This window comes from Pagrus pagrus, assembly GCF_965226575.1.
Source record: "Pagrus pagrus genome assembly, chromosome: 4".
Lineage (NCBI taxonomy): Eukaryota > Metazoa > Chordata > Actinopteri > Spariformes > Sparidae > Pagrus > Pagrus pagrus.
This window is the reverse complement of record NC_140188.1, coordinates 20,168,698-20,194,247: the sequence shown is the minus strand read 5'-3', so window position 1 is coordinate 20,194,247 and position 25,550 is coordinate 20,168,698. Positions and strand designations below refer to the sequence as shown.

At 42.1% G+C, this 25,550-nt stretch overlaps 1 protein-coding gene across 1 annotated transcript in view; it reads right to left on the bottom strand.

The window, feature by feature from the left end:
* Positions 1-14,446: 14,446 nt before the first annotated feature.
* Positions 14,447-25,550, bottom strand: part of pid1 (phosphotyrosine interaction domain containing 1) — a 33,510-nt gene continuing 22,406 nt past the window's right edge. Inside the window, exon 3 of the mRNA XM_084350620.1 lies at positions 14,447-17,092. Coding sequence (XP_084206746.1) covers positions 16,592-17,092 — 501 coding nt within the window. The 3' untranslated portion in view covers positions 14,447-16,591. The remainder of the gene's footprint in view (positions 17,093-25,550) is intronic.

Genomic DNA, 25,550 nt, shown 5'->3' with positions numbered 1-25,550 from the left:
ACATGCTGTTTCCTAACCCATGGATCTTTGTATCTATATGTTTTGCTGTCATCCTCCATCCCACCGTCCCCTGAGGACACAGACATCAGAGACTTTATCAGACCCTCTTTCCTTCAACAACACCGCCACCGTTCGAACACAGGCCAACCGTCTGCCTCGGCCTCTGAACTCCCTGGCCTTGTTGTTTGCTCCCAAGAGGCCCGTAATGAACACAGAGGGTAGGCGAGGAAATGTCAAAGCACTGATGGGGAATTGTGATGTAATCACAGAGAAAGGTCAGGTGGAGGGAGGAGGGAAGGAAGGAATCCAATATTATTAAATAAGTGTCAACCAAAGTAAAACCAAGGACAGGATCACACAGATATTCTAGTTTAAGGTTATGTGATTACATTTCAACATTTCAACCACACATCTGCACACACCATATCTTTTCTGCCATTGACACTGGCTCATTTGGATAGCTGTGGTTTGTATTTATTACTGCAATTAAATATGTATTTATACAGATCAGTTTCATTTGTATAAGTGCATCTGGCAGTTAAGTGTCAGACAAGTGGTGAATGTCTTAATTTTGAACAGCAATGTCCTTCACTTTATACTCAATGCAAAATTTGTAAAGCTGTTAAAGGAAACCAAACCTGGGTGTCTACAGTCTTATTGAGTATCACGTCATTGCAAGTTTAATCTCACTCTCAATACCTCCATGTAAAAAATATGCATGTATAAATTAAAGATTTATGTGACAGCCTTTCTGGAGGAGATGCAGCCAAATTCTGAGTTGCATCACAAACAAGAGCTCTGCTGCTAAACATCGTGTAGTGGCTCGACTGTTTTCCAAGCTCTGGATTAGCTCCCCTTGAAGCCATGGAAGCTTCTCATTACCACCAGAGGTGAGGCAGGCTTCCCTTTCTGATGGGAGATTTGTCTTTGCCTGTATACTTTAAATTATCCACATAGACATATCATTATTATTCATGAGAAATGAGAAATGTCCAGTCCGTTCAAGTGCTACCTCTGTATTTTCCTGTCATCGCCTGCTCCCCTGAAGCAGTTTCCATGCCTTATTTATTCATGCGTTGAGCGAGCTGTGATGCCTGGAGATGAGTCCAAGGACAATGTCTCATTAAATAGTCATATGTGATGTCAAAAGGAACAACTGCAACTGGTCAAGGACATGCACTGTTTCAGGACTTAAGTCTAACAATACAATGTGTTGATCCATGACAGAGGTGTAAGAGGTGTGAAATGGTGTATTTGAGTGTACACGTGTTGGTAGTTATATATGGACTTAACACAGTGTCCTGACCTAGTTGGAGGTATTTGTCTGAATCACAGTGGGTCTTCGCTAGGAACACTTTTATCCACCACCATTTTCAGCATGTTGGTGCAGCATAAATACAACAGCACGGTGCTTCAGAGCGGGAAATACTGATTTTTCTAATCATAACTGGGAAAAGTGTACCATGCAGCACGTCCACATCAGAAAAACCACCATATACTAGTTCGACTATGAAAAAAAGTACAACAACCCAAATTTACGTGTCTCGTTCGGCGGTGTCTCCTTGTGGCTGTAATAACAATAATGGCAGCAAAGGAGGAAGTCAGGTGAAGTAGTATAAAGAGCAACAGTCCATGTAAGGAGGAGGTCAGGTAAGCATTTCAGGACTTTCATTCAGGAGACCACTGTTGGTGTCCCATGTGTAACCAAAAGTCAGCGGGGAGTTATCTATATTACTAACATTGTTAAGTAATGTTACGTATGTAACATAAATAGTGTATTTTATGAAGGTATGTTGGTAAAAAAAAAAAGGTAAAATCACCATGTTTTCCTAAACCTAACCAACAGACAAAGGTCTGGTGCATTTGTCACTGCTGTGCTGCAACAGTCACCTTGTTTTGGGAACCATTGGCAATCGACTTATTAAGTATTTTAGGTATGAGGATGTGATGGCATAATGCAAAGAAAGTCATTAGAGAATTCCATTATCACACACGCACATACACACAGCGCACACACACACACACACACACACACACACACACACCTTGGACAGATTGTCCATTAGTACCACCTGCAGCCTTGCCTTGCCTCTCCAGGAAGAGAGCTGTGGTTGGATATGACATGTTGACAGGCAAGTCAAGATAACCCAGAGGGAGGACGGTCCAGGAACCACTTAGTCACATGCAGCAGAAACACACACACACACACACACACACACACAGATGTCCTTGAATAAAGGATAAAGACAACTGACAAGGTGTCTGGTTACAGACCAACAAAATGTCCTTTCTGTTGACAGTTAATGGAGACAGTCTCCTGACCTCCTTTCCAATTTTCAAAACAACCTCTTTTTCACAAATTTCTCTTCCATAAGCAATTAAATACCAAAGTAATTTGTAACTAAAACATGAAATGTATTGGTGTGATGAAGATTTTGCCAAGGATCTGCTCCCGCTCCTGGGCCCGACAGACCCCCATAAATCTTCCCAAGCAAACACTGACGACTGAGAATATTGCAGATCTTGAGTTCAGGGCGAATTAGTTTTCTTGGGATGACCAGCAACCAGCGAGGTTGATTAAGTGATCCCGGGCTGCTTTGCTGGTGGCTGATGTAGCTGTTCTGGTATGGAAGGAGTGACCAGAGAAATTTCCGAGGGATTCGTGCTGATAATAAGAGACGAAGCTGAGGTCAGCCAGAGGACTGATGTGAGTTCAGTCCAAAGTTAATACAACTCAGAAAAGGATGACTCCAGTTTGGTTAATTATACTTTGTTTTAAAGGTAAGACGTGATGTAAAGGGCCAGAATTACTATTATTATTATTATTATTATTATTATTATTATTATTACTATAACAGCAAACACCTGTCAATGTTACACCGTGAAAGAAGGAAATATCAATACTGATGTGTTCCACTCTGATTTTCTTCTGTGTTTTAACAGCTAAGCAAACAGGTAAATATATTTGCATTTCTCACTTTCTCTTTAACAGGTAGTCTCTGTCGTCTTGTCTCTGCATTTGTTATATTCCTCATTAATTATCTCACATTTCTTGAACAGGTGCTTTAGAAATTAACTAACACACGCATTAGTATTTAACTACACACAGACACATTTGCATGGTTATACTCTGTATGTTAAATGCACATAAAATGCGTCACACTGCTTAATTAATCAGACATGTGAGGACGCAGTGAGTTAAGCTAGCTGCTTCATATCAGTATACCAGTTAGGAATCCAAACATTAAACAAAATGCTCCCAAACATTCAAAAATCGGTCAGCATGTCTGTAAGATACACACAAAACAATTTAACAAACATTATTCCAAAATTAAAAAGCATTAACAATCATTTCGTACCTGGAAAAACGGCACTTTCGTTGGGAATGAAGCGTCGCGGCGGAGAGCTCCCCCTGCCGGCCTCTGCAGGCATGACCAATCAATCACAAGCGTCATCTCTCAGAAGGCTCAACAGGTAGATAACAGATCAGCTCATCTTGACAGGTAGGTATATTTATAACCTCGTTACCTCGTTTTTAACTGTTTTAACCTCTTTCACGGGACTTTATTTTTATTGGAACTGATTTTAATGACTTTTTACTGCCTTGTGAAGTTATATATAATCACATCAACGTGGTACATAAACATACACACACCTAAAGGCACAGAACAACAATACCTCCATCTGAAAACAACATATTAGAAGATTGAAAGAAGAAAAACAAACTTTCTGTTTTAATATACATATACACACATACTATATGTATATGTAAATACACACAGCAGCAGATATGGCATGTACACGTGTACACATAAGCATACATAACCATATGTACACACTACCCAACAGTTATTTCTTCATTCATACTGTACATAGAGATACAAGTTTCATATTTACATCCCTTTAATCTTTATCAACTTCCAATATAAATTTTAACTTAATTGAATTAAAGAATACAGGGATAAACTCGTACACATGAAGTTTTATAAAGCTTATAAAACCTTTTTCTTGAGAGTAAAACTGCTAATTACTATACAGAGTTTCTACTTCTGAAAACACACCCAATGCAATTTAAGGCCCCTTCAGGGAAAATAGATGGAGCTAATGAAAAAACTAAATCAATACTTTGACCGGTAACAAATTACTGAAATTAATCAGTGTCATCGCTATATTTTGTTTGCCCACATTAAGTAAAATGAGCCCTTATTTGTGTAAAATAGTACAAAATACACACTAGAGAACATTTTATTATATGATATGAATAAGTTAGAAGGTATTGTGGTGTTTAACATGATTAAAAAAGTAATATAATTTATTCAATAATTAATTAATCAATAAATGTAATATAGTATATGAACTGAAGCCATAAACATGAGTTTGACCAGGAGCAAAAAACAACTCTGCAGTTTGATTGAGTGTGCCAGATGTCTCAGGCTGAAGTGTTATTATCACTTCATTGTGGCTGAGGAGGACCCTGTCTGAGCTGGTTAAGTGTCTCTCTGTCACTGGCTCCGTTCTCGAATACCAAGTGCAGTGACTTCAGCAGAGGCTTTGACAGCTTGGTGCCCCAAAACATGCACAAAGTCTTTATCACCACTGTGTCAACTTAGATAGATAACATAAATCAACATCTGACTGATCAAATCATCATGAATGAGGTTGTTGCTCCCTTCAAATCGTCAAATTCTTTGAGTCGCTTTAGGAGCATAAGTAGTCCAAAGGAGAAAAAATAAGTAAAAAGGATTTTAGATTGTTATTTTTCACAGCCTGACCGCTCACCTGTAGCCCTCCTCTCACAGTGAGTGTACACCTCTCCATCATGTTTCAAACTGTGGCTGAAACCAAATCTGCTTTTACCACAGTGGGCTTCGGTTCTCAAAACACAGGGCAGTGTATTTATTTACTGGAAGTGGTCATCTGTTGTTTCTTTAAAGGGTAAATCCCTGGACATGTCAAACCGAACTGATACCACGAGCCGCAATCTTCTGAGCCGGATGGATTGCAGTAATGTTGAGCCTCAGTTCAGAGACTGCAGCTCTTTACTAAATCATCCTTCTGTGAGGTGATGCTGTGTTTTGTATCACTGACCTGTGAATGTTCACAACGTGCAGAGCTTTAACAAGATCGCCTGCAAAGAACTTCTGCTTCCCGAGGCAGCTAATAATTCAGGCTGCAGACTTTTCTGTTCAGTAATGATGTTTTTTTTTCTTCGCCAACACCACACAACTTAATTTCCTCATTCCGGAAGGAATTGCATTAGCTAATCATAATGCAGAAAAGCAGGTTTAACAGTGCTCTCGCTGGTATAACTTATGATGCTGATATATGAGTCAGACCAGACAGGAACAGCACAGAAAGGGTGTCTAACGGCTAAAGTAATAGCTGTAACAATAAATTTAACATGGAAATAGGGAAAAGGAGTCAAACATTGTGTGAGGTCTTCCAGATAACGAGGTAACACTTTATAATAAGGGTACAAATCATATGCATAAGTAATGTTTAGCTAATGCATTGCTCATGATTTCATGCATGGATTAATGCAGAATGTATTATAAATGCCTGTTGCTCACAGTAAACAGATGATCATGTTACTTTGTGTTAATTGTTGTTGTTGAATGTTAATTCAGAGTAACTGCATTCATTAATTGATATGCAACCAAATTAGCTAGATTTCAATCACATAAAACTTTAGTTCAGACTAAATGAAGCTACTTTGGTTACCAGATGCAAACATTGAGATTCAAAACGATTCAAGATTCAAAAACGTTACTGTCCAATAGCTCAGGAAATAATTTAAATGTGTCTTTCATAAAAATACACACAGTGCATATATGAACAGTCAAAGTCCATGCAGTAAACGAACAGTGCTGTTTACTGACAGGAGGAGCAGTTAAAAGATAAGTTGAAAGTTGACATTGGCATCAATTCAAACTAAACATATAGTTTTGTATGCTGGCAGTGGCAGTGGGGATGAATGATGTTTTAAAAAACAGCACAGGGAACCCTGGACCTCCACCCTGACGGCGTTATCTCAAAAAGCTGTGAAGAGGGTGGGATGTGCTCTATTTACTGCTTTTCTTTGTTGTTCTGAGAGCTGGTTCTGTGTGCAGCCTGTGATTTTGGGTCCCTGATTTACTACTCTGGAGAGTTTGGCTTTACTTTGCACAGAGGTGTGACCAAACCAGGACATCATGTTGAAGGTTAATACACTTTCAATCAGAACTTGGTACACACTGTTCAGGATCTCTTTATTTGAGAATGAACACTGAAGTAAATGTTGGTTGCCACCAGGCTGGGACAATGAATGTTGACTGGTGATCCAGTTAGGCTGACAGACTGGCACCATTTCTATCTGCTTATGTCTCTATCATTAACTAATAACAAATAATAATAAACTCACGCTTTGTGCTGTGTTGTTGGTAGTTGCTACTCTGAGGGAAACGGAAACAATCCTGTTGACTTCACTGACGTTATGACAAACTACACCATAACCTGCACTGACTCAAGCATAACAAAAGGTTTTACATGCCGACCATGTCACATGTTGCGCTGCCTCTTTAGCACATAGACTAATGTAACATCATGTAACCAGCGATTACAGAAAAGGCCTGAGGTCAGATTGTGTGGAACATTCAGACTGACAGGAGCGAAGGTCCTGAGGTTGTAAATCCAGGCTGCTTATATTTCAGTAGCGGAGTCTGAGTCGTCCCCCCTCATCTAGACAGACTGACCTGTGACCTTTTCAGTCCCTATGTACTGAAACGAGGCGACAGGGTGATTATCCTCAATAAAGTGCGCAGACAGACGATGAGCAACGTTATTACATCTGACAGCCCTCTGATGCTCGGCCGTATGCTCTGACAGCGGACATCCTGTACCTGATTACAAAGGAGCCAGCACGCGTGTCGTTGCTATCTCACTCACTGTGGACTCACCCTGACCAGATGGCTGTAAAATCAGTGGCCGTGACGTTCCCACACAGCGTCCTGTGTGGCCTTTGATTAGATAAACTGACCAATCACCTGAATTGTTTGCCGTGTCATGACGACAGTCAAACAATCATCAGACACAGTGAATGAAAACAGCACAGGTGTCGGCTCAGTCACACAGAGCCTGCAACAGTGTCGGTCCCTGCTGCCGGCAGTGAAGCTTGACAGCACCTTGTCACCTTGTTGCTTCCATGACGTTTTAGCCATTCATGTAGCACAATCCTGATTGAAAATGACAGGATAGATTGTGTTGCTCATATACAGTAATTATAAATCAGCGCCACTGAGGAACATGAGAGCGAACCCTTCAGTTCTGTCTAATTGTTTTGGGAGTCTCTGGCAATCGACCTATTCAGTGGTTTAGGTAAGAGGATGTGTTAGTCATGGCTTACTGCAACACTTTGATGAAACTAATGTTATTAGTGATGCCTGTGCTTTCCCTGTTATGTCTTTTAATATGGTTTTCTACTCATTTACTCTACTCAAGTTTTTCTTTAATTTATATCTGTGACATGTTAGGTTTAGTCTTGTTGGCCAATTACCTATCCCGGAAGCAGCAATAGGTGACAACATGAAGTCCACCATACATGACATTACACATTACCATGAGTAAACTTCTGAATTTCTCTGAGTTTGAACATCATTGGAAACATTTGGGACAATGTAAGTACACAACGCAACAAATATATAACAAAGGTTTTGTCGTTTTTAGACATTTTCTATGCAGAATTGCTACAAGGTCTTTAAAGTAGCATTATGTAACTTTTTTACCTTAAAGGGGCACTATGTAGTTTTAATATTTACAATATTAATGAGGTAATAATACAAACTCAAAAATATAATTTTCTCCATATTTAATTAAACAAGCTGTTCTCAGAGGAAAATAAGGTCCCTAGAACACTGTTTGAAGCTAGAAAGGTGGCAGGGTCCGCCACATTTAAGCAAAGTAAAACAGTGTGAAACTGTGTTGTCCTTTAAGGTCAGTTTGTTTATTCAGTCATGAAAACAAAGAGTTTGTTTATTTAGTTTGATTAGACATTAAACAGTCAGTCACTTTCCCTTCTGATTAAAATGTCCACATCGCACAAAATGCCATTTTCTACATAATGTTGCTTTAATGTATTTTGGAATAAAGGTTTATTTCATTGGTTTTCCTGAGGATCAGAATCACAATACTGTTCACGTTCCAAGATAATCTGGTAGCTACGACTTGAGTGATCTTGGATCTTGTCATTTTCATCCAGATGCGAGAGTGATTATTTCACTGGCGTGCTGAAACTTCACAATGTCCCTCAACATCCTGTGTCACAATAATCACAGTGTTGTATAAATGCAGCGTCTAACATTCACAGCAATCCCAAAACATTTGGCAGATGATACGCTACCAGAATGCCAGAAACTCTCTCTGGCATCTGGTGTGATCATCAAGCGGTCGTTTGTTTTTGTTCCAAAACTCTTCAACTAGAAAAAATTACTTTGTCTATCAGATTTCTGACTGTGAGGAAAACCTTTAGTTCTCATTCAGTGGTGCGATAAATCTCAATCTTTACAGTATGAGCAGACCTTGAAAGATCAGAAAACTCAGAGGATCTCTGAGGACAATACAGAACTCAACCTGGCTTATAGTTGATTTTAGAGCAGACATCAGGTCTTTTCTTTCTTTTAAAGGCAAGTCAAAACAACATGGTTGAGATATTACAAAAGCGGAAATAATCATTTACTAGGGGATTCATGGTTTCTGTTTTCGTCTGCTTGACTCACTATCAGCTTATAAAAGCAGATCATCTCTACAAATAAACATGCGAGTCATTTCGAGTCACCATCCACTGTGTAGAAAACATATTGAACCACAACACTGTCTCATTGTCAATATGGCCAGCTCTGCTGTATTGCTCGATATCTACTGCGTGCATTAAACATGTGGATCCAAGGCATCATCAAGACAAACATGAAACGCATTTCCCGTCTCAGAAGGTTACAAATCTTTTTCACACAAACAACCTGACAGTCAGATGAAGATGATAACACGGAGTTGTGAGATCTGTATTGTATTCAGAGATGTTTTGAAGAAGAAGTTCCATCCCACGTTCTTCCTGACAACCTGCAGAGCCTTTTGGGCTTCAGGAATAAACCAACTGAGCCACACGGGTAGCCCGCTTCTTCAGAAGGCCAATGGAAATGTCACTGCTGAAACGCTCTCTCTTCAGCTTTTCAGATAAGAGATTTCAGCTTAACATTATTTGCATTTTTGTACGTAGGCAGCAGTTTTTTACACTTGGGGTTCGGGTCAGGCTGTATGCTGAGTTCTGGATGAAAAATGGGATCATCTGCCGTATCGTGAGCTGCCATCATGATATGTGTTCAATGCTCAGTGATCTCATCTTTGTGCTCCTCTCAAAGGCTTTGACATGAGGAAAGGGAAGCAAATGCGAAGGGGCATCCATCCAGATGTCATGACATTTTCAATTTAGAAACCCTGTAGTGACGGAGAAGAGACTGAAATATCTCAGATATCACCTCTAACATTTAGATCCATTCGAAGGGATGCTGTTCAGACAGGCTATTTTCAAAAGTTTTAGTAATTTCACTTTAAAATCTCCCACCTTGAGGAAGCTTACAGAGGTCACATTGTAATAAAGTTAACAAAATAAAATAAAATAAACAGAAGTTTAACTTTTTAAATCCAATTTCCCACTCTTTCATCGAAGTACAGAGCTCTCTTCAAAGCACAAGTTAGGTTGCCAACCACAATCAATTCAGCAATTAATACAACAAAATCTGTATGCAAATCCACTATTGCAATCTCATTGAATTCAATCCTCTCCTAAAACAGTATGCAGGGAACGCTGCTTTTAAATGCTGAGCTATGATGACACCAAGTGGACAAAGAGGGTACACCATCAGCTCCATGGAGTCTGGTGTTAAGTTTAGTTTAGACTAGTGTTATTGTTTTCTCTTCAGGCATGTATCTATTTGTGTCTGTGACCTCATTCACCAGCCATGAGACATGTTTGGTCAGTTGTTTGTTTTCTGGGCGTTTATTTCGGCCAGACCAGCTGGATGTGACGAGTTGAATCACCCGACTCTTCCTTCAAAACATCTGGGTGCAAGATGCCCAACCAGATGAGCCGCATCTCCTCCCTCCTGTCACCCATTCGTCCCTCATTCATTCATTTTTTCTCTCTGCGTGGATTCCTTTCTTTCTTTAGAGTTAAACATCCAAATCTATGAGCAGAACGAAGCCTCGTGATAAACCAGAAAACAAATACAGCATTTGCTGTACACTATTACCACGAGTGGAATATAAGAAAACTAAATGGAGAACACAACGTACAAACTTTTGTTTTGGAATAGTTCAACTTTTTTGGAGAGATGATTAGTTGTTCTCTTGTTGAGAGTTAGAAGAGCAGATTAATATATAATGGTTTGTGCAGAGCTGTTTCCATTCCTTGTGCTAAGCTAAGCTAAGCTAACTAGCTGCTGGTTGTAGCTTCATATCATTGTCCTTCATATGTTGCACAGACATGTAAATGGCATTGATCTCCTCATTTCATTCTTGGCAAGGAAGCTAGAAAACTATTTCAGAAAACTATTCCTTTAATGAGTAAAATAAAAGTAACATCCATCCATCCATCCATTATCTGAAACCGCTTATCCTTTTCAGGGTCACGGGGGGGCTGAAGCTGATCCTAGCTGACATTGGGCGACGGCGGGGTGCACCCTGTATAAGGATAACCTCAAATCAAACTAGTAAACCTCTGCTTACTTTGCCCGTACTTCAGTTTCATATCTGAAAAGACTCGATTATTAATAGATGAAAATGTCAATTTCTCATTTTCATGTGTCAAACATCAGGCCAAGTGTTTCCAGATATATTATTTCTTCAGCATGTTGTTTACTTCTCCTGGAATGTTTACTTGTATTAAACTCTGAGCAGTAACAGGTGTGCAGCGGATGCACTCTGAATAGCATCAAAACAGTGCACGGTAGGACTTAACTGACATTGTCCGCTCGGATCTGTTTCAGCTTGTTGTTCCCTCAGACTCTTATCCCTTGTTCCTGACAAACCAGCTCCTCCTGAATCCCAGAGTCCAGACGTTTCCTGTCCCCCAGGGATTCAGAGCAGCATCTCATCCGTGTGTGACTGTGAGTGTATTACGATGGAGATGTGCACTGAATCCTCAGGGCTTAGGTTAACAGAGAGTCTGGAGGTTGTGATGGGGCAGCAACCCCCCCCTCCCTCTTCATTCCAGTCCGCATTTCATTATGACAGGAATCTTAAATCATGCGAAGGCTTCAGGGACCGGTCCAACAGGAGGGATCAGGGGGGGATCTGGACATGATCAGAGGAAATGGTTTGTATGTCAGAGAGAAAGAATCTAACCGAGACAGTCCTCTTCATCATTCGTCCTCAGGTCTGGAAGATACATTACCTTCAGTGCTTTTGGATTTTGAACTAAACTTCTTTTCATATTATGGTAATACTTCATTTTACATGTCTGTATATTTCCTAATAATGGCCCCAACAGTTTCCTCTGAAGTTTCCCAGAAAGTATTGTGTAATTTTTCCACTCATAAAAAGGAAAATCAGAGACAGGCACACATGTGAAATTTGTCTACAGCCAAACATACAATTGAGCATTTATAAAGAATAATGTATGAATATTTTCTTGGGTTTAAATGGAGTATTTCTTACAAGGAAATTCCATTATCAGCACATTATTGCAAAATTCCTTTCAGATAACATCCAAGGAAAATGAGCAGGATATTAGGAATCCATGAAGCCAAACGTACCCACACTATTTTTCAATTTTGCCTTTTCCTTTCAAGACGTAACAACATGCTTCTGCCATTGTTGTCATCGTCTTTCAGCAAGAAATGTTTACTTAAGTTTTCTTTCAAGTTCAATTTATAATGCATTCAATATTATGATGGAACATTTTCCGACATCACGATGACAAAAATGCAGGGCCCTCGCCAAAGTGACTGAAACTTACAAAAGGAGAAGACTGAAAATGTGGTGCTTGTGTGCACAGAAATTAATATAATGCCTGTATTGAATGTATCAGTAGTTATATTCATCTATAACAGTTATTGCTAATTCAGTGCAGATTATTTTTAATTCTTAAAGGAGCTACAAGGATCTTTTAACCTTGTTGATTCTGGTGGCCCCTGTGGACAAAAGCGGTATGTGCACCACCGCCTCCTGTCATAAAGATCCCGAAATGGCTAGTTTTTTTTTTTGGAAGCTAGTGGGAAAAAAAAGATAAAACACATTTTAAATACTTTATATCTTTTTTAAACACAGATGTTTGCAGAATGTATAGCGATGAGGTAATGTAACTAGTTGTGGCTATGTAAGATTTGTTTTAGTGTCGTACCATCAGACTACAGAGCAGCTTCTTCCCCTCAAGCTGTGAGACTCCTCAATTTATTTTCAGCACTTCGCCAGAAATTTTTTAAAAAATTTTTTTGACTTATCCGACCTGGATAAGTTGGAATCTGACCAGGTGACCGGCATTAAGAATACCTAAATAGAAAAATCCAGTCCTCTTCCTGATGGTCTCTTTCGCTTATGAAGGTCATATGGAAATCATTATTACATTGGGACTGTTTCATAACCAGTTAAAAACTCCTTGTAGTGCATTTAAAACTTGTTAAATATTGTTTCAATCAACTCATTGCATCTTATGCAATGTAATGTGTGCTTTAACAGTCAGGCCAGAGGCAGAAAGAATGTGTACATTTCCTGGTTCATTTCACACATATGTTACGCACATATGTTTACAGTACTCCACCACACTCTCTCTCCAAGAGGCCCCGGCCCCCTGCTTGGGGAGCGCCGGACGAGAGAAAAGGAGATAGCGAGCGGATAAGAGGAGTCTGATGGGAAGCCAGTATTGGCACCGCTCCCCTGCCCCAGCCGGACCTCAAGCGTGTGGGTCCTTGGCGGGCGGATAGACAGGCGGTTCTGGGACTTGGAGGAGGAAGAGCGGCCAGCTGGAGTGGTAACAGAGTGGTATTGTGAGCTGACTGACTGACTGACTGACGCCTCAGCGGAGCAGAGACGCAGGCTGCCGGGGTGGCCTCTTTCTGGGCCCCACAGGGCCCCTCTGTGCTGACGCACTGCTGGAAGTGGGTCAGACAGACACAAGAGCTCAGTGGAGTGATCGGAGAGTGTACACTCAGCAGAGATCCCAAGACAAAGAGGCATCTAAACAGTGAAGCTTGTGTACAGTGAGCTGGAAGAGACAGGCAGAAGGTTGATGTAGTGCTATGAAAGCTTCAGTGGAGAGATGATTATCAGATCTCAAATTCTGCCTAATAACAGATAAGGTTGCATCTATTTAATGCAAACCATAACCCAAAATGGGAAATGATATCTGCCTGATGCATCTGTCGATTAATTATTGCAATCCATCAGTGTGCACAAAATTCAGCCTGTTACTGTCATTTAACCCTAAAAAAGCCAATGATGTAACAGCCAGTGTGTTTCCCTGCTGCCGCATACAAAGTAATGATTATCACCAAGAGGAGTTGGACTGCTTATGACAACATGAAAAGGCCTCTTTGAAAAAAAATGTTCAAAGCAAGAGGCTGTAGCTCCTCTTGCCAGAGGGAGGCAGTGTTCTCATTCAACGCACATTAACATTCTTCACAGCATCCATTTTGCCTCCAATTCTTTGCAGCTCTTAAGCTGCAAAATGATCGCCAGCCACAGAAGCAGAGAGCAGCTAGTTATCTTGTTATTGATGTGGGCACTTTGAACAGAAAAGGGCTGCTACACTCTGGCAGACTACAGGCCAGAGCACAACAAGACAATAAAAGAGAGATCTGAGAAGTCAGAGGAATGTGAAGAATGGGAGAGTAAAAACCTCCCTGAGGACGGACAGAGGCCGTGTCACACTTAAACCTGAAACATGCTTGGAAATACAATAAAGTTATGTTTATGAGTTTGTTCAGGGCATCGTGACCACACGCAGCCGAGGAGTGATGTACTGGAGGAGAAAGTCAAATATTTCAAACCCCACCTTCACTTGGCTTTTATGATCCCTGTGAAAACAGAGAATGAATAGCTTTTGTGTTCGACTGTGGCTTTGAGTCACGTCCAAACGTTTCTCAAAGCGCACAGCAAAACAGATTTTATACCTTGAATAGTTTAAGGAAAGTTCCACTTTTAGCAACATGTGTATGTGTATGGAGGATAAACCGACTGTGAGGTTATGATTTACATGTGTCCTGGCGCCCTGTCAGAGCATCATCTGGTTACCCGTTGTGTTTGTTTAGAAACTGAACATGCTTTGTGTTTTTCCTCCCACACGCAGCCGCAGCAGGGAATCCAGCGAGCTGAAATGGAGCGGAGTTTAAAGATAAAAACTTCTGGGAGAATGAATGAATGAATGACGGAGGAGACGTGCAATATGGAGACAAAACAGACCACACCGTCACACGCTTGATCTTGGTAAATACTTTATATGCAATTGTTTCTTGATCTTTGCAAACACTGTATAGAAAACACTTAAGGTAACATTTGTCAAACATTTAAAGCGCGTCTGAGCTTTCAGACAGACATGACACAGTAATCTACAGCTTTATAAACATTCTCCCCCCTCTGGCCTGTCCATACACACCTGTCACTACACTTCCCACCACATACAACCCCTTCCAGACACACACACAGACACAGAAACACACACACTCACAGCCACCGCTATCAGGCTCTCCACTTATTATTCACAGTAGGCTTTATAACACTGTTTCTGTATTGTATGATGGTTCTCAACATTTTTTTTTTATTATTTAAAATAGCTATCAACATTTATGCTGTAATATTTGGAAAGTGATACATTTGTATTTACATAAGCTTATTGAGCAAGATTCAAATACAATGTATGTGTACATATGTATAATTGTATGTAGGTGTGTATATTGGAGTGTGTGCGTGTGTGTGTGTTGACCAGAGCCACCTGATCGTTCTGTCTGAGTTTCCACTGATAGCGTCGAGTCTGTTCAATACAGTCCAGTTAGAAAAGGAGGAAAAGTGGCGCGGAGCTCTGATGAGTTTTTGCTCCACGACGGCGCCTCAGCCGCTCTGAGAGGCGATGCAGAGCAGAGTGAAGCTGGTCGCTGACCGGCTCTTACAGCTGTCTGTGATAGCATGAGGAAATTATGGGAGACTGAAGTGACTGGAGATGGTGCGAGGTGCTCACAGCACGTTGGACTCATCATACATTCAAGCAGAGGCCAGGAGGTGTCAGTCGTTATCTCGGACGGCTGTGTTTAAGGGTCCTACAACCTCAGTGACTGGCACATTCAGACTCTCACACCTTTCATTTCATTACGAGATAAAAGTAAGAAAACGTGGCAAATGGTCACAGTACCATGTCTGATTTTTTCTTTAAAAAACGCCTCCTTTAGCATCGAAAACAGATGCTTTCCGGGGCGATGAGAAGTCTTCACTTCCAGCTAATCCTACAACACCCCTCCTTAATCTTCTTCTCTTTTCTCTTTCACACACAGAGATGCAAGCACTCACGTGTACATTCATATACACAAAGTACAGAAGTAAGCAATTACACCTACACACACGGAAAAAACAAGGTCGGCACGCACGCACATGGCCACACATACACGCTGGGACCTGGGTAAGAGACCAAACTAATGTGAGAGGAAAGTGAGGCACATAATCTGACAGGCCAAATCCAGCCTGAATTTTGGTATACTCAAAACAGAAGTCAGATGCGGATGATTAAGGTGTCGCAGACAGGCCCAGGCTTTCAGCCCAGTGAGAACTTATAAACTGTAACATCTATATAGCACCTTTATTCTACCAGGTGCCTTACGTACTCTGAATCTTTAGGTACCTATTAAGCGGAGACAGCGGTAGAAGCTCTGGCTCTGTCGTCCACGTGAGCAACAGCGATGCCGGCGAATAATTTTGGGGCTTGGACTAAGGTACCATAGTGATGATATGAATAGTGCTTAAAGGCTTAGCTTTTCTTTCACATCCTCATTTGCTATTACCGAGGTCGAAGGCATTGAAACAGAGATCCACATAATTAAACATTTAAAGAATTTATGTGCTCCAACAGTCTCATAAACTGGGTTGGGACCCTAAATAGGTCACAGGCCTATTTCTGCTGGGTCCCTACATGGCAAGAGTAGCAATAGGTTGTCATGAGCTGGGGTCAGAAGAACAGGGAGTAAAGTTTGTTGTTTCCGAGATGAGAAAAGCTTAAGAACCACAAACAGTGTCTCTGCTGGGCGCAGGAGTGACAGTGGTTGAAAATGGAAATGTTGAGTCAATCTCTTGAGGGCGTTTACAGAGGTGCTTGAAAGGCCCCTGTGGGTCTTTGAGGGCCATTTATTCAAAGTGGCAGCACTTTGCTATCCCTGTATGTAAATGTAGATCTTTTGTAACTCCTTTTTCATCTACCTTCCCTTTAAGCTACTTCATTATCCAGGGTCAGTTGATTTTGTTTCCTAATTGATAACAGAAAGTGATAGTAGGGGAGAATGAGAGAGAGAAGGTAATCTATCCATCCTTCCAGTCACCCCTCGCTTTGTTAGGATGGGGACAAGGAGTCTGGGTGAGTTTCAGTTCAACCGTCGTCCGGGGTCGAGTCTTCAGGGGTGGATGAGTCCTCAGCAAAGTCGTCCGACGAGCCGCTCTTGTGAATGCGGCCATCGCTGCGCATGCTGTGGAAAGTCTTGCGGAAAGCCTCCATCATAGAGTGCGCCAGCTTCTTGGCCTCAAGCTTGCTCTCGCACTCCACGGCGTGGCAGTCCATCTGGAAGGACAGGTCGTCGTTGATCTCCCGGTAGATCCAGGCGAATACGTTGGGTCTGACGCTGTGGTCGGCTGTGCAGTAGGCGATCCGCGCCACCTGATAGGTGTCCATGGTTACAGAGGCCTCGCCGTGCTCGTCCAGGTGGTGAAGACGCACCTGGAAGGGCCGAATCTCCAGCAGAGAGTTGCCTGCGGGGAAGGTTCCCTGTTGTTGGGCGATGGCACGACGCTCCACCAGACCCACCACCGCCGACTCTGTGCAGCCAGACAGGAACTGGGTCCCAGAGATGGTCACCTTACCCAGGTAGGCCACCTGTAGGAAATGAGATGGAGAGATACTATTAGACTTGTCTTTTCTAAGCAAGGTATATGCAGTTGGCTACAAATACACCACTATGCTTTCTACTGCAGTGTTTCACAGATACACAGAATCAGCTGCAAAGGGAAAAACAGGAATCCCCTTTTTGAGCAGAAAATTGTAAATTGACAACAGTGGGCCAAGAATGGACCCTTAAGGACCACCACAATTAAACGGATATGGGTCAAAGAACATTTTGGTGAAAGAATTGTGGTGACCTGGCCGCCATGGTATAATATACCTATATCAAGGAGCATCCACCTGCCAATAGCAGACAGTTCTGCAAAGAACTGGTGTCTCCAGTTTTTGCATAGAGATACTATAGATGCCGAGTCACTACAATGCTTTATAGCAGCTGTTATCAGGGTTTAAGGATGGTCCAACTAACTACTAAATTGGTCTATTCAAAAACATAAAATGTAAAAAACAACAACATTTCTGTCAGTTTTCAAATATTAAAACATTACTGTACTGGGAGCTAATCAATGTGGAACAGATTGAAAAGTAATGTTTGACTGTGAACATGCTCAGTGTACATCTGTAGGTTAATTAACCTCAATAACCGGGGTGCTTTCAGTCTCTCTGTAGTGGTGATGAGAGGCTTTTCTAATTTTCCGTGGTTACCACGCTGACATGCTGAAGGCTGTGCGTGTGCTACTTCCCAAAGAGAAAAATAACGCTATGTTGAGCTGTGGTTGCAACAAGGACCATAGAATACCATAGTAATGACACTGCATACCAGGAGAGCGATAGACTGAGGAGATGGAGAAGGATAAGAGGAGAGGGAGAGGGAGAATTAAGCTGGAGTTTTCTATGGGAATGTGGCCAATTCGAGAGCGGTCCAGGAATAATGGCTGACTTGTGCGCTTTCTCTACATGGTGTTCTTTATAGCTTTATAAAAATACACAGAGGAGGAGCCTGCTACGAGTCAAACCCTCAAAGAGTTTTCACTCCTGTCTGTGTTTATACTGGGGCAGGGGAATATTACTCCCTCTCAAGAGTTCATTACAGCTGGCTTACATGCAGAACACACTTGACACATGGCTGCAGATAGCATGAGTGCAACGATAAGTGTGAATACCAAAGGAAAGATAAGTATCGTATAACACCCTGGAGCATTTATATAAGACGTGGCCTGTATTCATGGCCCAATGTCAAGCTCCAGTACGCAGTCTCGATAACGCTATTCCCTTCAGAAATGACTTTTTAGTTTTTGCTTTTTATTATCTGACGACAGCAGAGGTCTGCCCAGCAGATCAACAGATACCACAGTCAGACTGTCGTGATGTAGAGGACCAGAAAATGACAAAAAGCAGGAGCCTGACTGTTTTATTCACCGCGTGATCTGACTGCTTCTCTTCTTTCACAAGTTTTGTTTAGTCTGCAACCATCAAGTCTACCTTCCCTCATTCTCCGCTATGATTTTGACTGAATGGGATCTTTCAGAGGTAGCACGTCGGACAGTCAGCCAGTCACTCGGCCCTGGAGTCAACCGACCTCTCGGTTAGACAGGCAGTAGCATTTAGCATGAAGCCACGAAAAAATGCAAAAACACCAACGTCTCTGCTGTATCTTTCTGTAAAATCATAAAGCTGTAAAACCAAAGCTGCAGACTCCACAACAATTTAGTTCATACGTGAAGAATTTCAAGAATTAGAAGATCCTAACTCTAAAAAGGAGGAATTGAAAGTGATGGAGCCACAACAGAAGGGTAGATAAAGAGGAAGCTCGTGAGAAACAACAGGAACAAACAGATATGTTTCCTTGGAAAACAATGACGCGTTTATTTTCCCTGTCTCTAAGTGACCAGTTTCAGATAATATCCAAATATACGCCGCTTCACTTTCTTTGCAAAAGTGAGATGAGAAGATATATATTCATGTTGTAGCATAAGACTGAGAGCAGGAACAAAATAGCTAGCCTGACTGTTAGGATTGGGCGACGTCAACCGTTTTGGCATATAACGATGTTTACAGCGAAACAATGCGATGGACGATAACAGTTAACTCTCAGCGCCACTGAGAGAAACATAAACAGCAACCCAGAGAAAACAAACACCACTGCCAACAATGTAACCTAACGTCCTGGGTTCGCCGAACTGGACAGGCTTAATTGAAAAAATTACTAATTGTGGTTTCAGGGGTAGTTAGATGCTGTAACTACCAGTATGGTGGATTAGTCCCCAAAATTGCAGCGCAACATGACATTGATTCCCAGTTTCCTATAGGCAACAGTTAAAGATCCAGGCAGTGAAAGCAGCTGCCTCCTCATGCCTGGTTTTCATTAGTGGTGACCACGGGGTGGGACATACGGCCTTTAGCACCCGATCCATCATTCAGCTGAGTACCACAGGTCTGCAGGAGCAGCCTGGAGGCAGGGCGGTTTGCTCGTCGACCACACTGACACCCTCTCGCAGCCAAAAGGCGGTCAGTCACTCAGCCAGCCAACACATCCAAAGACTGCGCCAAGATACATCAACCATCCACAGTGTGCTGTTTGTATGTCAAACAGCCATAAAGAGTCATTGTAGACTTCTTTTCTCTGTCTTTCCTGTTTTGATATCCGGTTACTTGTTTAAACTACGAACGTTTCTACTGATTTCTTGCTTCCTTGTTGAATGAAGGCCGACTGCTGTGCCAGGTTCAGTCCACTTACAGCAACTGGGAGGAGGCCAAAACACAAAAAAGGCAATTAATGGTTTCTTTGAATCTATGTGTCTTCTCTACTGTCTTTGGTGTAAGAAAATTAGGAAGTGATCTGGTTAATGTGCCCGGTTTAATAATGTTCACAACTCGGGATGAAGGGCCACCGAAGAGGGCTTGGTGAAGAGTCACAGCTGCTTGATATTCAGACTGAAAGAACTATTCAGTCTGATGTTGTCTCCTTTTTACCCGGGGAGAGATGTGATTTTTCTCTCACTAATCATTACTGACTGGCATATCCGCTACAGTGAGTTAGTTTTACAATGTACAATAATCACAGCTTCCTCTGATCACTCATAGGATGTGTGAAAATGAGGAGACTAGAATAGTCGGGCAGTCAAGAAAGAGGACAAAGAAGGAAGATGGTTTTAATAGAGGCAGCTTTATATTTGAGTCCAAAAATTAAAATGTAGTCTTTAGATACGCAAGTAATGTTAACTTTCTCTCTGAATATCAACTTTTAGGACAAGCTCGACGACGAAATAAACTAGTACACGACAGGTTAGTGTGTTTGTGTGTGTGTGTGTGTGTGTGTGTGTGTGTGTGTGTGTGTGGAAGGTGGAGAGAAAGATAAGTGAGAAGTGTGTGAGGTGAGGAGGTCACCAGACTGAGCAAACATGAGAGTTTGTTTTTTTCAAAGTCCAAACCAAACATGGAGCTGAAGAGGAAATTGTTACATTGCTCGAGCAGAAAGATGAGAGATGATAGAAAATGAGAAAAACTGCTCGTAAGGTCGCGATCATAAAAAACAAAAACAAAAAAAAAAAACACTAAAACTTTGGACTGAACCGTCATGTGTACATTCTCATACACAAATAAAGGCTGTGGCTCGCGGTTGTCGTGTCATTAATGTGGCGTTTAGCTGCAAAATATTCTAGCAGCAAAGCTCAGTGCAAATCCAACCTGGGAGCAGCTATTTGGCTGTGGGGCAGAAACATCGTCACCGCAGGCAGAAACACAACTGCTAAAATAATGGACATACACCAGATAATTTGCTCCCTGGAGCCAACAAGACACTCAATTTTAAGGCAGCGGTGTAGAGAGACAGGTCTGAAAAAAAACTAGACAGGTGCCACTGAAACACATTTATAACTACCAATATGCTGCCTACAAGTTACCAATCATAAAGGATGAGATCTGCTGACACTGCACTTCTCAGGAAAGTTGTCCTCAACACGACTGACATCCTCAGCCAGTCAGACCACATACAGGTACAGTTAACATAAATACACGAGTGTTCCTGTTTACATCATAAGAAATGACGATAATCTCTGGACTGAGCTCAGAAAATAACAGTGATCGGCTGAACAGCTCTGCCCATCGTAGGCTAACTTTGCGGTAACGGTAACCTTATTCACACGGTGGCCTGTTTCCTCCAACTTCACCCTCAGAGTGGGAAACTTGAATGCTGGGATAATGTTATGCTGCTGTGTTCCAGGTCGCAGGTCATATAAACGGAGGTAATCTGACAAATTGTTGTCATTTTACATCTTCGCAATTGATCAACAACTGAAAAGATGTTAATCGGTGAAAATTTGGAGGTAAATCCAGCATATTTCAAGGTAAAACATATCATTTAAAAGACACAAAATAGTCACTGCTTATATAAAAGAAAGGGTAAACTACAAAATAAACAGATTTGAACTTTTCTACTGGATCTAATCACTTTGATTAATTTGATTTCTAGTTTTTGTAGTCTGTGAAGCAACATTTCTTATCAGTAAGTACTTTTTCTTTTAACCCTGATTAATCAAATACTTGTCCATTTCTGTGAAGTGGTCATATTTTGAGTTTGCAGGCATTAGAGCCTCTGCTACCTCCAAAAACAAACTCCCCTCAGGCTGAGCCACGGACTTGAAAAATAAAAGGCACATAATCTGGCAGATAATAACAGGAATATTGGCCAGCAGAAATAACACATAATCAGAAAACTGTTTTTTCTGATACTTCCTTCCAACAATTCCTTCTTCTCCTTTCTTAAAAATACGGTGGAGACTTGAAACCAAACCCTCTGACAGAATAATACTGAAAAAACACCATTACAGCCTCAGCTGGGCAGCGCATCGCCTGAATCTTGTTTTTGGTTTGTCGGCAAACGTTATGGAAAGTCGTACTTCTGCAGGCTGAGGGAAGCCAGGGAGAGATGCAGATAATCACATGAAATTGAAAGCACAAATTTTTATCTAACATCTGACACCAGCTGAGTTTAACAGCAGGCCTCGAAGCAGAAGCACGAGCGGTTCTGTGCACAATCTGTGCGTCTGGAAGCGAGCAAATTGCAGAGGAGGACCTGAGACAAGTTCGTGGGTGACTTTTAACAGCTACAGTGTGCGTTTCTGAGAGTGTCTTTGTGAACGTGCGAGAACGTCAGGATGGTTTCCAAAGGTACAAATCATGGGTTGTGACTGGAACAATGGAGAGACACACTGAGTCGAATGATTGTAAATTCTGCAGACGGAGAAGAGGCAAGATTCGGGCTGTGAGCTGCTACCAGGATCTCCGAGCCAAACCATGGAGGCCTGCATGAGTCAGTGTTTGTGCAGCGAGCCACTCCAGCTCGAGCTTTCTACACATCAAGCTCTGGATAAAATTGATACATCAATCCATCCGTCGTCCCAGACCAGAACACATCTGTTGTCCTCCGCTCTGGCAGGCTGCTCACCAGTCATCTCAGTGCTGGCAAGTCAGGCGGGCGGCTTAAATCATTCCAGAGTCCTCCCCTTTGTTTCAACTTTCCATGTGTTTCTCCTCCACTCTCAAACTCTGTTGTCTCTTCTTCCCTCCACTCTCTCCTCTCTCTTTCTTTCTCCCATCATCTGTTTCTCTCCCCCCCTCAGTCTCTCCTCTATCCTCACATCCCCTCTTCTGTTCTGCACTCCCCTCTGCAGCTAAGTCTTACCAGCTCTATACCGTCAGACTGAAAATATTGATTCCATATGAAGCGATACGGAGACAGAAATAAAGATTGGTTACGGGAACAAAGGCCTCGGGGGCCGCAAAGAAGGAATGCTACAAAGAGAAATGAAGCAAACATCGACAGAAACACAGACAGATTGGCTGAGGGAAGAAGTTGAAATTTAAGCTGTCCACTGGATTGCTGCTGCAGACGAGAAACTACATGTGTACAGTATGGATACCTGAGAGAGAGAGAAAAACAAAGAAATGGAGTGCAAGTTTGTTTGTGAGTGTGACACGGAGAGTGGGGGAGTACGGTTAAACATTTGCATGTGTGGTGAGACACGTGGCCACCATTACTGGCTCTTGGCTTATGGAGGAAATTGTCCTATTCTGTTCTCTCTCTTTCTCCTACAAGGAGAAGCTCCTGACGGACCTGCGAGGCGCAGGTCACGTGACCGACAGAGACAGCTGAACTCGTCGGTAGCTCGGTTAACTTGCCTACTCGTGGGGTAAAAAGTTCAAATAAAACTTCACATTTTAGGAAATGAGCTTGTTCCCTTTTTTGCCGAGAGTTAGACGAGAAGAGCGATACACTCAGATGTCTTTACGCTAAGTATGAGGCTACCGCCAGCAGCTGGCAAGCTTAGCTTAACACAAAGGCCCTGTTCATACATGGTACTAAAATCCATCCTGTGTGATCTGAACACAAGTGGACAGCTCAGGAGTGAATGCACACAAGACACACTAAGGATGCATTTAAGATCCTATCGCTCAGACCATATTCAGAGGTAAACCAGGATGCATATCTTTGAGCAGTGTGTATGTGAATGTGTCCTGGGCCACACTGAAGGACTACATTCACTGACACCCTCTGTAGGTACACGCCAGCAACAACAGCTGTCTGACCTCCATTTAGTTCACTGTAATACAAATTTTTATATTTGGGATCTCTTTCCTGCCAAAGTTAGCAGCAAACGTTTCACCGCTGAGTTGTAACTGCAATATCCCCAGACTCCTTTAAAAATCGTGCAATTTTAAGAGTTGTTGATTGAGAAGAAACTTTTTCAATCTTTTTCAAAACAGCTACAGCAAGTTCTTCTTCTTGCCCTCTAGTAAATTTGGCATTAAATTCAATACATTAAGTTGTTTTTTCCTTGTAGGTGCTTTGCTGTTCTGGCCTATCGGCTAAATTACATCGCATGTGGAGACTCCCTTAAAAAGTGCACAATTTTGTGAGCTGTAGCAGTTGGACAAACTTTATACACTTCTGTGAAACATTTTCTATGACGAATTCATAATTATTTGGGCCTTCTGGTAAATTCGGCAAATGTTTTAAATAAAGTTGTTTCTTTCTCTGCATGAAAATCATGTCAGTTTCTCCCAGTGTGTTGGCTACTGCTGATGGTCCCCCGGTCAAAAACAACACTGCTTTTATTCGCTGCAAACGGAAAGATGTACGCGTTTATTTGCAAACAGAGCTGAGAGTTGAGACCTGATCACAAGTGGTCACCCGAGACGCAAGAGGAGATGCACAGTAATGCCAGGTGTGAATGGAAACAGGGGGTAACAGCTAGCATGGCAAGCAGAAATCGGTATATTTTAAGGGACCACGAGCCCAAAAGGTTGTGAGTCACTGCTATTGTCTTGCTCTTGACTTATCAGGGAGGTTTGTGCAAATACGTGCAGTACAGCTTAACTTCTGTTTCTGCATGTTAACAACACTGCAAAAGACTGGCACATGCACGCCAACACAGTCACTCTGCCATCACTGCCATGCCAAAAGGAATTATTTCTGTTTTCGATGATAAATGAGGCAAACAGATTTTAACATTTAACATGTTTTGATGACTCACTGGATGCAAACCCAACAATGCCTGAAAAACCACAATTATGGAATGAAAAAGGATAAACAGACTGAAACGAAGGAAAGGAGAGACAGAGAAATAAAGTTATTGTTGTAAACAGATGGAGGGAAAAGCTGACAGAAAGAAATAAATGAATGCAAACATGGACAGAAGAAAGTGAGCGATACGCAGAGGGAGACAGGAAAAACATCCGCAGCCCAGCAAGTGAGCTGGTGGGAAGAGAGACTGGAACATCCTGGTCCCCTCACACACAGCACACACTGTCTGTCTGTGTGTCTGTCTGTGTCCATACGAGTCTGTATTAGTGTGTAAGCACACAGGCATGCATGTGTGCATGAGAGGTGTAGATCTGCAGGGCAGCTGCTGCCGCTGGAGCCACAGCTGGTTCGGCCATCAGCAGAGAAGGGAACAGAGGGGATGAGGAGAGAAGAGGAGGAGGTCTGGGAAGAGGAGGAGGAAGAGACACTTAGTGGAATCAATGAGGAGATACCTGTCCCTACGGAGAGGCTTTGGGAACATGGAGAAAAGAAGAAGAAAGGGGCTGAGATGACAGGAAGAGGGGCTGTGAGCAGAACAAGGCAGCAGTTGTTGAGGAAAGCAGTTTGGTCCTGTTAGATCAGCTCGGGAACAGACTGTGCAGTGAAGGTACAAACAGGCAGCAACACTTCTGGAACCTGTCTTTACACCACCAGGCACTTTCCCAGAAACTGGTCCAAGGACAAAGTGCTGGTGCAGACACAACACACTGTCCATGTCTCAATACGTGCCTGTTTTCTATTTTGCCCCCCCCCCATGGGCAAATTTTGTTCAAACTAGTAAAAGTTTGTTTTTCCAAATGGCAGGAGATGAGATGTCTGTGTGGAAATGTTTTGTTCATGACTCAGTGGCTGACTATTTGGAAACTTATCAGATTTGTATCTGGCAGTGGTGATCTTCTGTCCTATGCC